This window comes from Ciconia boyciana, chromosome 1 (assembly GCF_034638445.1).
Source record: "Ciconia boyciana chromosome 1, ASM3463844v1, whole genome shotgun sequence".
Taxonomy (NCBI): domain Eukaryota; kingdom Metazoa; phylum Chordata; class Aves; order Ciconiiformes; family Ciconiidae; genus Ciconia; species Ciconia boyciana.
In genome coordinates, this window is record NC_132934.1 from 161189839 (window position 1) to 161205563 (window position 15725).

Here is a 15725-nt window from a genome sequence, read left to right on the forward strand (position 1 = left end):
TTAACCACATAAACCAGACCATGTTAACAAGAACAATTTGCATATGAAATGATTTACAGTAAAGGTTTAAAATCTACCTTTGCAAGCAACATTGTTTCTTCTCTTTTTCCAACCTAATCTTAAAAGCATTGTTTCTTACAGGCAGATATCTGGTCATTAGGCATAACAGCCATAGAACTTGCAAAAGGAGAGCCACCTCATTCAGAATTGCATCCAATGAAGGTTTTGTTCCTCATTCCTAAGAACAATCCACCAACACTGGAAGGAAACTTCAGTAAATCCCTCAAAGAATTTGTTGATGCCTGCTTAAACAAGGACCCAAGTTTTGTGAGTTTAATCTGTTTGTCAATGTATAGTAGAGAACTTGACTGGTTTACATGAATTACATGACTAAGTGCAGTACAGCTTTTCTAATATGGGGCAACATATTCACCGGCATTTTTTTTTTTTTAATACTGTATATATTTAAAATCTCATTTGTATCAAGACTGAAGTCTGGATTTCTTAATCTTTTTATAGTGAGTCACTTGACACTCTCAAACTCAGTAAAAAATTATTATTTTTTTTTTTTTAGAGACCTACTGCAAAAGAGCTCTTAAAACACAAATTTATTTTACGAAACTCAAAGAAAACTTCCTACCTGACTGACCTTATTGATAGGCACAAGAGATGGAAATCTGAACAAAGTCATGATGACTCCAGTTCTGATGACTCAGATACGTAAGTTTGATGAATTTGTAAAATATCCTTTTCAAATATAGGAGCCAAGAGGTTATTTTTAGCACATATATTCCTGTGTTCTGTTGTTTACAGCTTTTCAGCTTAGCAGCATTGGTAAACTAATGAAATCTTGATTTCAGTGTTGGAAGGGATTTCATGCAAAGTACAGTCACTGAGAACAATTCTTCTGGCCCATTCTATACTACCTTCTCTCTTATGTAGGGTCTAGGGTCCTTCCTAGACATAAGGCCAACTGTTACTCCTGTGGTGCAAGCAGAAGGGAGGTCTCACCCTGCACAGCCAAGTAGCAGTGTACACATGCACTGTGCTGTGTGTGCACATGGCCACCTAAGGAGGGGGGAGTTGTCTCCTTGGTGGCAGGTTGTCCCTCATTTTGGCTATCTGAGTAAACAGGCAGAAGCATATCCTTGCATATAAGAGAAGGTTAGTGGACAATGCTGCTGTAATAATGGGGTTTTGGAGTACAAACCATATTACCTAGGGTTTTTATGAGGGGTGTTTTTTTTTCGTATCCTTCCAGAAAGATTGGGCCATTACAGCATGATAGTCATGAAATGTCAGCTTATTTATTGAAAAAGGAGAAGTGTTGTAAATATTTCCAGATTTCTTTCCTTTCCAATTTTTACTTCTTTCCATCAGATTTTGATGGAGCTGTTCAGTAGGTGCAAGAGTTGATTTCCTTAGGAAACCAAGTTACAAATAGTTATGACTCAGTTAAAAAGTAAATACTAAATACTTTTTGTACAGTGGCCACTAGGTGCCCTTTTAATTGGTGGTTTTCTTGCAAATCACTTCTAATTCACAGATCGGGAAGAAATGAACTTAGAGAAGGATATTTATGGTAGTGAGAGGATAAATGTAATGCAGTGACTGATTAGTGCCAGCATAAATATTTTTGTTCTTTTAACTTAGCAGGAGTTATAGAAAAAAATTAGTATGCCATCCACAAAAAATGAGGCAAAAGATTGATTTATGGTGATACAGTTTGTTAAAGCCATGCTGTATCTGTACTTTTTTAGGCAATTTTTTTTGAAGTGGGAAATTTACCTTGCTAATGGGCTGGGGATGATCTGTCTTCCTCAATGGTATTTTAAGATCATGTCTTAGGTGTTTTACTAGGCAAAAAAGTGCATTAAGTCTTCTAACTTTTTTCTCCTTCCCTAATGATTTGAGGTACTCCGCTAAAGCCAGTTTTCAGATAGCAACAAAACACTTCATTTTACTTGTTTATGTAGCTTGGGAAAATGCTTTCAACCTGTAATCCCTCTCTTTCTTTTTGAAGTTAACTTAACATTTAGTGAAGTATCTTGGTTGCATTTTTTTAACTTCCCCAAAAGATAAATTACATGACTTTTCATACTTGTCTTTATACTTACTGGCTTGCACAATAGAATCTTGATTTTGGTCTTGACTGTAATTTTTATGTTTAGCATGTCTATTGAATGAACATGGACAATAAGGTGTAGATAATAAAACTTTTTCTTTTTATTCCCTCCCTTGAAGTGAACCAGATGGCCAGGCTTCAGGTGGGAGTGATTCAGGAGAGTGGATCTTTACAATAAGAGAAAAAGACCCCAAGAATCTAGAGAACGGAGCAGCCCAGCCTTTGGAGTTGCAAAGAAATAAGGTGCTCAAAATATTGACTGTATTATACAAGGAGATAGTTCTTGCTTTAATAATTTAGTGGGGTGATTTTTATTTTATACCTTTAAAAGCATTTAAATTGTAAAACTTTGAGAACTTTTGCTAAAAATGTATATTCAACAGTTGCCTTTCACAAAACATTTTGAGTAAGCCATGAAGTTTGAGTATTCTGTAAATGTATCCTTTTTCTGCAGTTAATGAAATATGTACCAAAATATTTCTGCAGTTTGTGAAATATTACCACTGGAGAAAGACCAGGCAATATTTTATTAAAATCTTCCTTCTGTAAAGTAAACTTAAACCAGTACAGTACAAAGCTAGGCTGGGGTTTGGGGAAAGGCATTCTGGTCTTTCAGGAAAAAAAGACTACAACGTAGCAAAGAATAGAATGTGCATGTGTCAAAAAACCCCCCCAAAACCCAGAATAAGGGATGTTTAGGAGATGCTCCATTGTATTTTCTGCAGCCTGTGTGGCTGGGGCAAGTGGTTGCTACCCTGGCTCTGAAAATTCTGTGTGTGTGCTTTAATCAGAACTGGAGAAATGTAAGAAAAACACTGTATCATATGGGAGGAACCTAGCAAATATCAGCATGTCTATGATTTAGTACATGCACAGTACGATTGTGTAGGATTGTGGGTTTTTTTTGTTTGTTGTTGGGTTTGGTTGTTTGTTTGTTTTCTGTGGTTTTTGTTGTTGTGGGTTTTTTGTTGTTTGTTTTTTTAATTTTGAGCTTGCATGTATTTGAGGTGCTGCAGCCTCAAATTTTAATTCAGCCTCCGTTTTCCACAGTGCTTTGGAATAGTCTGTTTTAGAACATTTTACGTATTTGTGTATACATAGAAGCAGATTTTTCATGAAGTGTAGCATGTTAGAACGATTTTTTTTTCTTTAATTAGAAACAGAATACGAGGATGCTTTTTTTTCAGAAATAAAATTGGTCAGAATTTTGTTTTCTTTAAAGGAAAAGGATATCCCAAAGAGGCCTCTATCCCAATGCCTGTCTACAGTTATATCCCCTTTATTTGCAGAGGTAAGTTATTGCTTTAAAACTTAACAATTCCAGGATTTAGGTCTCTGAAAAATAGAACAATATGATGAATGACATCTAAGGTTTCTACAACCCATTTGGAACTTGATGTGTTACAGTTTTAGCTGTACCCTTTGCTTTCACACGTTTGCTTTTGAGATTTTTGTTTGCTTCTAACAATACTTCATGTGCCTGGTAGCAACATCAACCATGGAAAACCAAAAAGGTATGTAAATGTTTGGGTTGCAGCATTCCGTTTTTTGACACTGCTTTATCTCTTTATCTGTCATTTTATCTGTTACAAATTTCAAGTTCTTCAGTGTTCCAAGATATGGCTGTGGACCAGATCAACAAGAACTTAACTTTTGAATTTCAGTGTTGAAAACTGTATTTTGTTCCCATTCTGAATTTTAGACTTTTTGTATTTGTTTTTTCCAAGTACTTAAAAACAACTTTAAAAAAAATCATATGAAGGGGAAGCCAGATATTTATGAACATGTGATTATTTTTAAAAGTTGATAGAACTCTAAGAAACAGAAACTCTCCTCTCACCCTAGCTTTGATACGAACATTTTTTATTTAAATAATGATTTCAATCATTGTAATTGTTACAGAAATAAAGTTAGATAAATTGTTCTAATAAAAGGATGTTGTCTTAATTTTGTTCTAATGAATAAAGTCCTGCTTTAGAGGATTACCATTGAATTTTGCGTGCTGCTCATTAAGAATATTGAGTGCAGTAAAGCAATTAATCTTATTTAAAGGGGATGACCTCTGTATTGGTTATTCAGACTCCAGTATTAAGTCAGCCCTGTCGTTCTCCTGTGTAAAGTGGAGAAACACTTTAAACAGGGATTTTTTGGCATTTTCCATTGCAGTTCTTTATGTATTACCCACTTGCTTGCCTCTCAGAATTTTCTTTCAGTTCCCTACCCTTCCATCTCCCAAACGTTTTTCTGGTTGCTGTGCATCTCCTTTAGGTCTTCCTTCTTCTTTTCCAATACCAAGCATGATATAGGTCCTGTATCCACTGTCTTCCACACTTCATCCTCCATTTTTATCCTTTCTTTATTTTTCATTTTCTCTTCACCATGCCCTTTATTACCCGTCTTCTAGATATCTCTGCGCCGGGTTCTTCCTTTGCGTGGTGTTGCTAACTAGTTCCTGTGTCATTCTTTGCCTTTCTTGCTTCCCATTTTCATTTTCAAGGCCATTCTTTTAACTGCCACTTGCTGATCCCTGTGAGTATATGATTCCCCTAGCACTGCTGCAGCAACACAAACATTTTTTTCACTGCAGTCCTTATTAAGATTGCCATTTACGTTCATCTCTATAGCGTGTAGAGGCTACAGAAAAATTTTTCCACACACACTTGTTTGTTGTATCTTTTCATGCTATGGGAGAAGAATCTTGGTCTGATATCTGCTGTTTGGTTCATCCTTTAGACTCCTCTTCCATGCATCTTCTGGTGGATAGCCACAACTTTCCCAAACTGTTCCAGAACCTCATTGCAGGGTTTCCTTTTTCTTATGGGCATGGCTACTGTCTCTGCTGTCTGAAGGAAGCCTTATGTTACACTTTCAGTGTTCCATTTGTTTAGCATTCAAACCACAGATATCTGCACCTTCAGGAATTATTGCTAGCTAAATTAGTGAGTTACTCCATGGAATGCCTCCAAAAAGAACAAAGCTGGCCATTCAGAGCTTTTTGTCATCATGGAGGCTTCAAAGCTTTTGGCACAGAAGACAGGTGTAAAAACCAGCTGCTGTCCCTAAGTAATCTTACAGGGGAAGATTGTGCTCTGCATCCTTCTCCTTCGGTTGAACTCTGATACAACTTAGGAGCCTTGGCTGAAGAGGCTTGCTCAGCTATGGGGTCCTGATGCTCTGTGTTGCTGGTAGTAATCTGAAGCTTGGTGCACTTCAGCAGAGCAATTAAAAGAACAAACAAACAAAACATCCAACCCCAAACAAAACCCCCAAACAACAGAAAACAAAACACACCCTGAAAGTGAACTAAATTGTCATGCCTTGTCAGTTATTTGTGGTCTTCAGTGGCCAGCTACCACCCTGATGTGGTTTCTTTCTTCTTATCGGAGGACGCTGGCTGAGTGCCGCATGCAGTGACTCATTCTGTGTTCCTTTTTGAAGGCAGGAGATCCGGAGGTGTCCTTTGTTGTAATGTTCCCACTATTGTCTACTTCTATCATTTGTCCTCAAGCTGTGACTTCCCAGTTTAGACTAAGAAAGGGTTAGTTATTACTGGGAAAGGAAAAGGCATTTGTGTCTTCCTGTTACCTATGCTTTGTATGGAAGATCTCACTCGAGCATCGTGGATGTAATGAAAAGAGAACATAAGCAGCAGCCAAAGAAGAGTGCAGAAGCCTTCCTACTGCTGTGGCTGTACCTCAGCTGTCGTACACACACATAGTCCTCTTGATTTTCTTTCATCAGTAACCTGAGTTACTCTCAGGAGGGTGCCCTAGCATACCTATAGGCCATGGCTAAATGTGGAACTAGAACAATAATTATTTCCTTTATGTTTTCCCTTGCAAGACTCAGATTCCTTTTTAAAGAAAAACCTTTCCTCAATGCTGATGGCAACTCTTGAGCTGTAGTTCCTGATGCCTATTGAAAGTCCACTTTGGAAAGTCCTGAAAGGCCACTTTAGTGCTTGGGCGTCTCTCAAGAACTTCACTGCCACTTTGTTCCCTCTGGAATGTCTTGTACTACACTGAACTCAAAATCATCTCGATCTGTTAATTCTGCTTTCTGCTGCTTTCTGGGGATCATGCTTATTCCATGTGACAATCCCCATGCTATACTTAAGTGGGGCCAAAAGTGTATGCATGCCCACATTATATCCCAGAAAGTGGCACAGTCTTTCCATTTGTTCAAGCTAAGCTTTCTTCATTACTGGCAGTAATGGCATAAAGGCAGACTGGCTATGGGTCCAGCATTCAGAGGTGACTCTTAAATTAATCGAATAATTTGTAGAGAAATAAGTAGAAAAATACTTCACTGTCCTTCAGTTCTGTGTAAACAACTCAAACTCTTTGGTCCAAAACACTCATAAGCACAGTCAGCTTCCAACTGGAGTGTTTTTTTCACCAGTATTTTTTTCCCTGAGAAATTACTTTGATTCCATCCTTCTTAAGAGGATGCTGCAAAGCAGCTCTTGACAACAGCTGTAGTGATAAATGTGGAGAGAAACTTGTAAATGCAGACATCCAACCTGCTGGAGAAGGTCCAGTCCCTGAGAGAAGGCCATGCCTTCATTCACCCTTACTACTAGTAACATGACACTTTTTTTCCAAGGAAGCCCAGACCCTGCTGAGATTTTTGAATGTTCTTTAGTGAGTTCTGAGAAAGAAAGCATTTTACCAGCCATACTCAGGATGTTATACCAGCTCCTACATAAGCGAAGCACTGAGATGTTCTCTCTGAGCCCTCAGTTCCTGCCTAATCGTGGGATCCTTTGCTTCAGGGAGGAGATGAGAGAGTGCTCAGGGTACTCTGTTGATAGAGTTGACAGGGTGAAAACATTTTCTAACAGTGCTTGCACAAGTGCACCCTGCAGTGTATACGTATAAGCTGTAGGTGTACAAGTATGTATACTAAAGTGAGTATGTATAAGCAGCACATCTTGAAACTGAACAGCTACAGGTAAATAGTGCATCTTTCTTGGGATGTTTTGTCATAATTTTTGAATGTGAGCATGCTGAAAAGGATATATGAATGATTGAAGACTTTTGAAGATGAATGACATCCTGATAACTACTGCAAAGACTAGTTTCAGGAAGAAAAAAGTCTTCAGGATGTGAGGGTGTATAATGAAAGTCAAATCCTGACATTGTGAACACTAGCAGTCACTTCCTAACAAGCTTTTGCATTATATTGTTTATAGAAATATTTACAAATATCTTATTAGTGTATCTCTTCCTGTTTTTCTTTCAGTTGAAAGAGAAGAGTGAAGTGTGTGGTGGTAACACAGATTCCATAGAAGAACTGAGAAAGGCTATTTATTTAGCTGAAGAGGCTTGTCCGGGCATTGCGGATAACATGGTGTCACACCTTGTGCAGAGGCTTCGGAGGTAATGACACTCTTTCACTAAGGGTTACAGAAAATTGCAGATCTGACTCGACAAATATTTAGCTAGTGTTAAATTGAAAGAATTAATTTCTATTTATAATAGAGGGGGGGAAAAACCCCACTTGTGCTTACAGGTTGTACAATTGTGTTTGCTTAGTAGAAAAAAACCCCAATCATATCAGGAGTTGTAATTTCTAGCTTCAGGTGATAGCCCCTATGTACATTCATCCTGTTGGTGTGCACATTGTGTGTCAAATGAGGCTGGACAGCCTTTTCCCTTTGCAGTTCCTATAAGGGACATTCACGCTTTCTTAGTATCTGGGTGTGTGTTGCAGAGGATGCCCTGTGTTACTCTGAATTTCTTTTACCCTCTTTGATAAATGGACTGTTCAGTTAGTTTGGGTTTCTTTCAGTCACACAGTAAGTGGTTCCTTGTTCATTCATTGAAGGTAGTCTGTATGGCCTTTTGGTGGTACCTCCAAACCCAACTTTTTGTATTACTTCAAAAGGCCAAATTTCATAGGAGACTTTCTAGCTGCCTAGGTTAGGAATACCTTCTTAACAAACACTCAATTTGCTGTTCTTTTAAATACTACATAAGAAAAGATCAGGGGTATAAATTTCAGAATTACTGCTTGAAGAGGCTTTAAGTGCAGCCTTGAATCCAGGAGCCCACAGCTGTTGTGAATCTACACTGTCCAGGTTGGATTGATTGGTACTAGAAAAAACTCATGGCAATGATTAATCATGGACTGCTACCTTGAAAAAGAACACTCTGAACAAGTGTCTCGCTTATACAGTCTCTAACCACAGCTTGGTAAAGTTTAAGAATTCACACCTCTGAAGTTAAAGCAGAGGGTTGCCAGGCTGACGCTTTGTCATTCAGTAAAAAATCAGTGCCAAGAAATCTGCAAGCAATCGTGTTTCTTGCTTTCTGGGCTGTTAAGCATGAAGCCTAGTCAGCAGCTCTAGTGCTAAAAGGTCACTCCTTGATGCCAGATGTCCTGATTCTCCTTTCAGTTGATCCTGGCAGGCTTGAAAGAGTTTCTGGAGCTTCCATCTCAGTTTTTTTTCCTTTAAGGGTTCCAAAACTGACCCCAGTCTTTCATCAGCCCAATATTTCAGTGTCAAGTTTCTATCAGCCTGGTACAGGGCCCTCTGGGAACTAGGAACCTCAAAGACTTTTGATGCTGCAATTGAAGCTGAAAATGACTGTGTGCAGACAAGCTTTCCACTGGGCACTTCTTTTGTGGGTGCTGGAGATGATCGATCTTGTTCCTGTCATGGCAGCAACAGTCATCGTTTTTGACCTAGGAGACAGATTTCAGAACCCTTTATATACCTATTTAGCATTTTGTTTTCCTTCTGTTCTGCTTCTTTGGACTATTGCTGTTTTTCTCGGTCATAATGTCTTATTGTAACAGTGGAGGCAGGCACTTAATTTTCTTTGAAGGAGAGAAAGAAATATTCATAGAGAATGTTTGCTGATGGGTCACATCTGGGTGAACTTTCTCTTATTCCAGGGATGATATTCAGCTAGTATATGATCATGACTAGCACTCCTTCCAGAAAGTGAGTGAAAGAAATGAATGGCAGGGTCCCCCCTAAAAAGGAGTTTGAACCATTCCATTGCTTAGTAGGTATCCCTCATGGGTAAAGCTATTTTTGGAGCTAGTCAGCTTCTGAAAAGATAGTTCCTTCTTGCTTGAATACTACAAGAAATATGCTCTGTTACATCATTAAGTCATTTATTGTATCCACTTGCAATATCCTCTGAATTTGATAGCTAACTACTGAAGGTGGCTCTTCAACAACGTGTTTCTAATGAGGTTTTAGTTCCTCTTATGATTGGTTAAAACTGGATTTCCCAAGTTGGTCTGAATGAATTAGTTGGGACCCTCAGAAGATCTGCCCAATAACTTGAGTGAATCCATTTACCTTCCTTCTCCAGTTCTGATCTCTGATGATTTATAAAGTTTATTGAAAGCTTAACATGATTAAAATGTGTGCTTCTTTCTTTGGATGATTTAAGAATCTGCTTAGACTAAGAAATACAGGTTTCCTGCCCCAGTAATATTTTGGAAAGATTATGATGTAAACTTGCCAGGTAGGAAAGTTGGAATGACAAAATGTTGCCCCCAGCATAGAGAATTCTTACATCATCATATACTTCTCAGGAACACACTTGAGCACAGGTTGTTGGTATTCATTTGAAAAGCAGTGGTGTTCTAACAGGGTGTATTTTACATGTTGTTCAGGTCTTTAGCTTTTGCCTTCAAAGCATGACAGCAGTGGTGGGTGTCATTCTGCAAGGAAAACGGCTGGAACTTCAATAGCATAAAATGGAATAACTTTTAGTTGCTGCTTGTTGTAGAACACTGTTCCAAAGGTCACAACGATAACTGTTTCTTTGCCTCTTCAGGTACTCACTAGCTGGAGGAAGTACTGCATCCTACTGACGTACTGTTCCTGACTTTTCTAAGACAACAGAGATCCCACGGTGTCTGCATCGAAGGCGCGCACCCTAATGTTGTTCTGCCCCTCAGTCACTGGAATGTCCTTTGGTGGAAGGACATTCCTAAATGTGCAAGAGTGAAAATGAAGTCTCTCGGATGGAGGCAGTCTTTTTCAGCTCCTTAAAGCTATAATTTTTTTTTAATGATAATGCACATATTCCAGGGAGGTGTCTTTTTGTAAAATCTGAAATGTATATTTAGGTTTGTGATAGAGAAACTGAAGATATTGAGAAACCTCAGGTATCTTGCTTTAAGAATTCCACTGGGAGATGGAGTATGTTTGTTGGAATTGTGTACAGATATGTATATAATGTCTTTTTTTAACGGAAAGCCTTTCAACGTGCATAAGGAATCACTGTGTACAAAATGGTAAAGTGCTTCTGTAGATAATGTTAGTGGGGTAAATATTTGACAGGCCATAACTGAGTATTGCCTTGCCTTTATTACATGTAAATTTTGAATTATGTGATAAGTGAATCTTGGTTTGATTTTTGTATGTGAAGGATTTGCCATTGAAAGAGTTAATCCTGTACTATGGAACCTTCTATGCGTACCTCAGCAAAGACACAATTTTATTCTGTTTCTCCAGTATTTCTTCCTTTTTATCTATATTCTGAGTGTGACTTTCTAATTATGGTACTACTTCTGGTTGTTTTAGATTTAATACACCTTGTCTCTCAAAGCTTTAAATTTAGATTGTTTTTCCGAAAGAACGAGCTCTTTCATGTTTTCAGTTTTAAATGGTGCCAATGCAAATTCTGAACCTTATGTATTCAATTTTAGTAATAGATATTTGTGAAGCTTGTAGTGAAATTCAGATACAATCTTTTTTTCACCTCCACGTTTGAATGCTCACACAAATAAATCTTTATTATCTACATTTATTCTGAAATATCTCATTAAGACGTTGGCTCTGAGACAGTGGCAAATATTTCTTCATCATGCCTATTTGTATCATTAAAATGAATGTCTTGCAGCGTAAAAGAAAAATTATCCATATATTCAATGTGCATCTCTTTACCGAAGGTGATAGACGTTAGACAGAAAGACTGCAAAACTGAGCCTGAGTGCTGTATGCTATGTCCTATTACTTGTCTCCCCAGAAAAAAGTTACTTCTGGAAAATTGTGAATTGTGAAATTTCCACCGCTCCTGTGAGCGCTCCTAGATAGCTGACTTACGGTTCTATAGTTCTTGGAAACAGTAAAGTTACTTACACACACAGCTGACTGGGTGGCATTTGTTGTCACAGTATTACTCCGAGGTTTACTTCCTTTGTTTCAGCCAGGCTCTATTCAGGTGCTTCTGTTCTGGTAGCTAAGAGAGCATTTTTGCCTTGTTTTTAATGAAGAAATTGATGATTTTATGTTTTGCATGACAGTGAGGTAACTTATCTGTTTAATTAAAAAAAAAATATAGGGGTTTTGGAACAGAAAGGATTACAATTTTGAAAGTGTAGGCATATCTACCTGGCCTGGGGCAAAAAGACCCGGGTTCTCTAACCGTTCTGGAAGCTGGTGAGGTCTCCTTGCAGGCCTTCACATCACCACGGTAGCCCTTATTCTATGCATATTAATAGCCTTAATTATTAATTTAATAATTTAACAGTTAGAGGACGCTGTCATGCTAACAGAGCTAGGAAGCTGCTGCCCAGGTTGAAACAACAGGTGAAAGAAATGGGTGTGTGCGCACTCACTCTTGTAGCCATATTCTTAGACACACCATGTCTGCCAGCATAACGAGGTAACGCTTTTCCTTTGTGGCTAAGTGAATTTAAGGTAAATTGAACAATGCGTAGGTTTGCGCAATGGTTTATAACTCCTCTTTGATTAATATCTTTAAATGTGTTGGTTTGTGTGCTCCGAAACACAAAGGATCGGCTTACCCTTGAGAAAACAAATTCAGCTCTGCTGTTGTGAAATGTGCATCTGGATACAGCGTGATGGGAAATTTACCTCTTGACATCTCACTGTTCGAACAGTCAGCCACACAATAACTATGTGCTCTTACAGCCTATGGAAAGAAGCAGATGTGTTTGCATTTGAAAGATAAATAGACTAATGGAAGCTTTTCCCCAGTCATCTCTTAATGTAAGGACTTGAAAATAAAGCGAGCTTACTTGGAGATGCACAGAACTCAGAGATTTAGTGGGGAAGTTAGATTTATGGTGCTGGCTGGGATCTCAAGAATTTCTCAGTCAGAAAATTAAAGGACGTTCTATGGTACGCTGGTTTTGAACAATCATTAAAAAAGTTATACACACTTTTTTTTTTGAGTTGCATTTTAGTTGCGTTCCAGGACTGTACGTTGAGGAAATACTTTTCTGAGTGGATGGTGGCAGAATTTGCTTGGTGAACGTGTCCCTTGGTTTAGGAGCTGAAGATGAGTCAGGCCTACAGCAAGGCCAATTGGCCAAAAGGTTCGGATGTTTAGAAAAAGACAAGACCTCATTTATGGTAGAAATGTGTATTTTTATATGTACTATATAGATTATTTAAATATAGACTATCTTAAACTGAGATTCACTGAAAAAAAAGCGTGCTGTATCTTGAATGTAAAATTACAATCATTTGCTATTGAAAAGGATTGATGCTTTGAAAATCAGAACTATATTGGTAACAGAAGAAGAGCTTCATTTGAAAGAAGCCTCGCCTCCAAGCAGCCTGTAGATATTTTTGAGAGGTTGTTTCATGCTAAAAGCATTTCTGTGTTACAATGTTGCACTGATGATTTTTCTGTGCAGGTAGTACTTCTTCACTCAGTCTTGAATATACTAAGCGACAAGCTATCCCTATTTATGCAAACATTTAAATTAGCAGAACTGCTTATTCGTCAGGGATTTCAGGATTAGGCAGTAACTAAACTCACTGCTTAAAAAGAAAAAAATCAGTCATTTGAGCTGAAGGCTTGCTTTTTGTAAGTATCAGATGTGTAATCTATTTTTTTACCTTAATTTTCCTTGCAGTTGCACTTTGTAGTTGATCACCGCTTTACTAAAGGATGACGGCATGATCGCTATAGTACAGAATGCTTTTGGCGTAAGAACAAAGCAGCTCTTTCTCTGAAGTGCCGTGGTTCCTTTGCGGCTCCAAACATTTTGTACGTGTCCATGGGGGTATGGACAGATGAACCGATTACTGTGGAACGATTTAACCGCGGTGTTCTGTCCTCGCTGTCCGGGAGGGTGGGCGGAGGGGGAAGGCAAGAGTGTGCGCGTTGGCCCTTAGCGGCAAAGCAGCTGGCATGTCGTGAGGTTGTGTCCTGCTGTATCCACCATAACTGTCATCTGCCTGGGCTTTTCCTGTACTTGTGAAATGTCTCGTTTAGCTCTTACTACTTTATGTGCCGTTCCGTATTATTTTTTTAAACAACGCCGTAACAGTCTGTAATAGTTTTACATCAGCCTTACTTTTAAGGAGACGTATTTTTGCCTTCAGAAAGGTCACCGTTGGAAGATTAGCAGAAGTGCTAATAAGCACAGGTGTAACGCAAGGATCAGTACAATCGCAGATTATTTTTGTACGTTGCTGAGGAGGAGCTTAATGTATAGCACAAATCTGCAAGCTTGCTCTTTTTAACTGTATTTTGCGGATGTGCTTGTAATTGCACTGAGCATATGCAGTAGACAAACTGTATGTAATGGTTTTCTGCCTTCTTTTAAAGCATGATTACAGAGGACAATCGCAGTGTATATCTTGTTTTCTGTAACATTGCTGCCTGTTTATAACCGTGTATTTAAATTTTACTTTTGTCACTCTACACCAACATAATAAAACTCCTTGTAAACTACATGACCTAGAAATAAAGAAGGAGAAGTTTAATGAAATTTTGCCATCCGAGTGGTCAGTAAGACGAGATTCGGGGGTCTCCTCCCAGGAGGGGATGCTCTTGCGGGTTTCCAGCTCAGTTATTGCCCACGTCAGTAACGGTAAGGAGAAAGTTTATAAATGGGTGTTCAGTTTTTAATTGTAATAACCTCAGAACTTGCACAAGACAAAACTCTTGTTTAAAGTCAGACAACACCTTCTGAGCAAGAATTTTGAGAATTTTTTTTTTTTTTTTCTGTTGGGGAACTTAGTTGGCTTATTTCTTGCAGGTGGCCTAACCATGTGGGAAGCTCTTGTGGGAACCATGTGGAAAGGGTCTTTTCTTGATTAAGGTGTTTTTTTGGTTTTTTTTTTTTTAATTTACACATACAAGTGATTGATAGTGGACTGTTTCGGTTAAATATGTGCAGTTCTGTATTACAATTTGCCCTATAGCAAGACAATGTGCCAATCTACAGATGGCAACGATTTAAAACCTGCTTTGTATTCCCCATCCTGCCAGGCCCATGAAACTGCTGAAGTGCTCTCATCACGTTGCATTAGCTTAACCCCAAACACCACATCCTTAATTACCCATGCAACCGACTGACAAACTGTGTGACAGCTGCACTCCTGTCATTATATTTCATTACTATTTTTCTCCTGTTAAAAAATGTACATGTGCCACATCATTGCCAATTTTTTTTCTTTACCAACTTTTCTGTGCCCCCCCCCCCCCCCCGCCCCGGGGGGAGGAAGTTTGTGTGCTCTAGCAACTGGAGTTGTCTATCTGCACAGCCATAATGATATTTTCTTTTGAGGGAGAAGACCACATGATTGGTCCTGTATAAAAAGGAAAAAAAAAAAAAGGTCAAAATCAGGCTTTTCAGGTCCTGCTTGTTTCTCTGGTTTGTTCTTGGCTGAGAGAATTGTGGGGTAGTGCCCCAGTTTTGTCTCAGAACCAAGTTTCCCTTGTGAGCTCTCTTTTCTCTAGCCAGAGCTTTATCGAGAGTTCTGCACTCACGGGCTGTGTTTGTCTCCCCACCTGCTAACTTCTCTTTCAGTCACTTTTGGCTGGTTTCGGCTGAATTTACAAAGGGATTGAAGTCTCAACAGTATTTAATTAAAATGTTGTGAAAATAGGGATGCCTGAGTATATTAATAAATACATCTTGATGAGCATGAAGTTAAGCAGCAGAGACAGGCTGGAGATGCTTAGCCTTGTGGATACAAATCCACAGGAGTCCAGGCTTTCCTGAGCCCGGTGCGTGTGGTGCAACTTCCCATGGCAATAAACTTCTCGTGTTGCGTTTATGTGTTCATTATGTGAAGGCGGCAACTGACGATTCATGGTGAGTAACAACAACAAGGGTCAATCTCTTTGGAGTGACCAGTCTGAGGTTATTTTCCCACTGCTGAATGGTGTATTTAGTCGTGGCTAAACATGAGAATGGTGTATTTAGTTGTGGCTACTAACCTGGCACCCAGTGACCCTGGGTGTCTCCACGCCTCCTCGATTAGATGGACAGCAGTATGGTGTGAATCAGCGTTAAAGATAAGTAGTTATGTATTACAGCTTTCCAGTAAACCACGAGTTTTATTCACACACATAAAAGACTTCAACTGAGTGTAAGATACGACTGTCAAGGCCGTCGCTTTTAGTCTCTTGCCATTATTTCAGTTTGGGGTTGACCTTAGGAATAAAGAACTAGAAAAATGTTGACAAATGACAGCACTTCAACTGGTTCCATTTAAAAAAAAACAACAACAAAAATTAAAAATCACACTTGTAAAGAAGGAAAAAACTCTTATTTTAAACCTCTTTTCTCTAGGAAAAAGATAATACAAAAAGGTGAAAATGCTGGACGATGAATCAGGCAGATACTCTGAAGTTGCATC

General features: G+C 38.7%; 1 protein-coding gene across 5 annotated transcripts in view; it reads left to right on the forward strand.

The window, feature by feature from the left end:
• The window catches only part of STK24 (serine/threonine kinase 24), a 64176-nt gene extending 50350 nt beyond the window's left edge, over window positions 1-13826 (forward strand). For all 5 annotated transcript variants that reach the window (XM_072849947.1, XM_072849949.1, XM_072849951.1 and 2 more), the window contains 6 exons: window positions 142-327; window positions 575-720; window positions 2245-2368; window positions 3348-3416; window positions 7370-7506; window positions 9928-13826. In XM_072849947.1, coding sequence (XP_072706048.1) covers window positions 142-327; window positions 575-720; window positions 2245-2368; window positions 3348-3416; window positions 7370-7506; window positions 9928-9964 — 699 coding nt within the window. In that variant the 3' untranslated portion in view covers window positions 9965-13826. The remainder of the gene's footprint in view (window positions 1-141; window positions 328-574; window positions 721-2244; window positions 2369-3347; window positions 3417-7369; window positions 7507-9927) is intronic.
• The last annotated feature ends 1899 nt before the right edge of the window (window positions 13827-15725 follow it).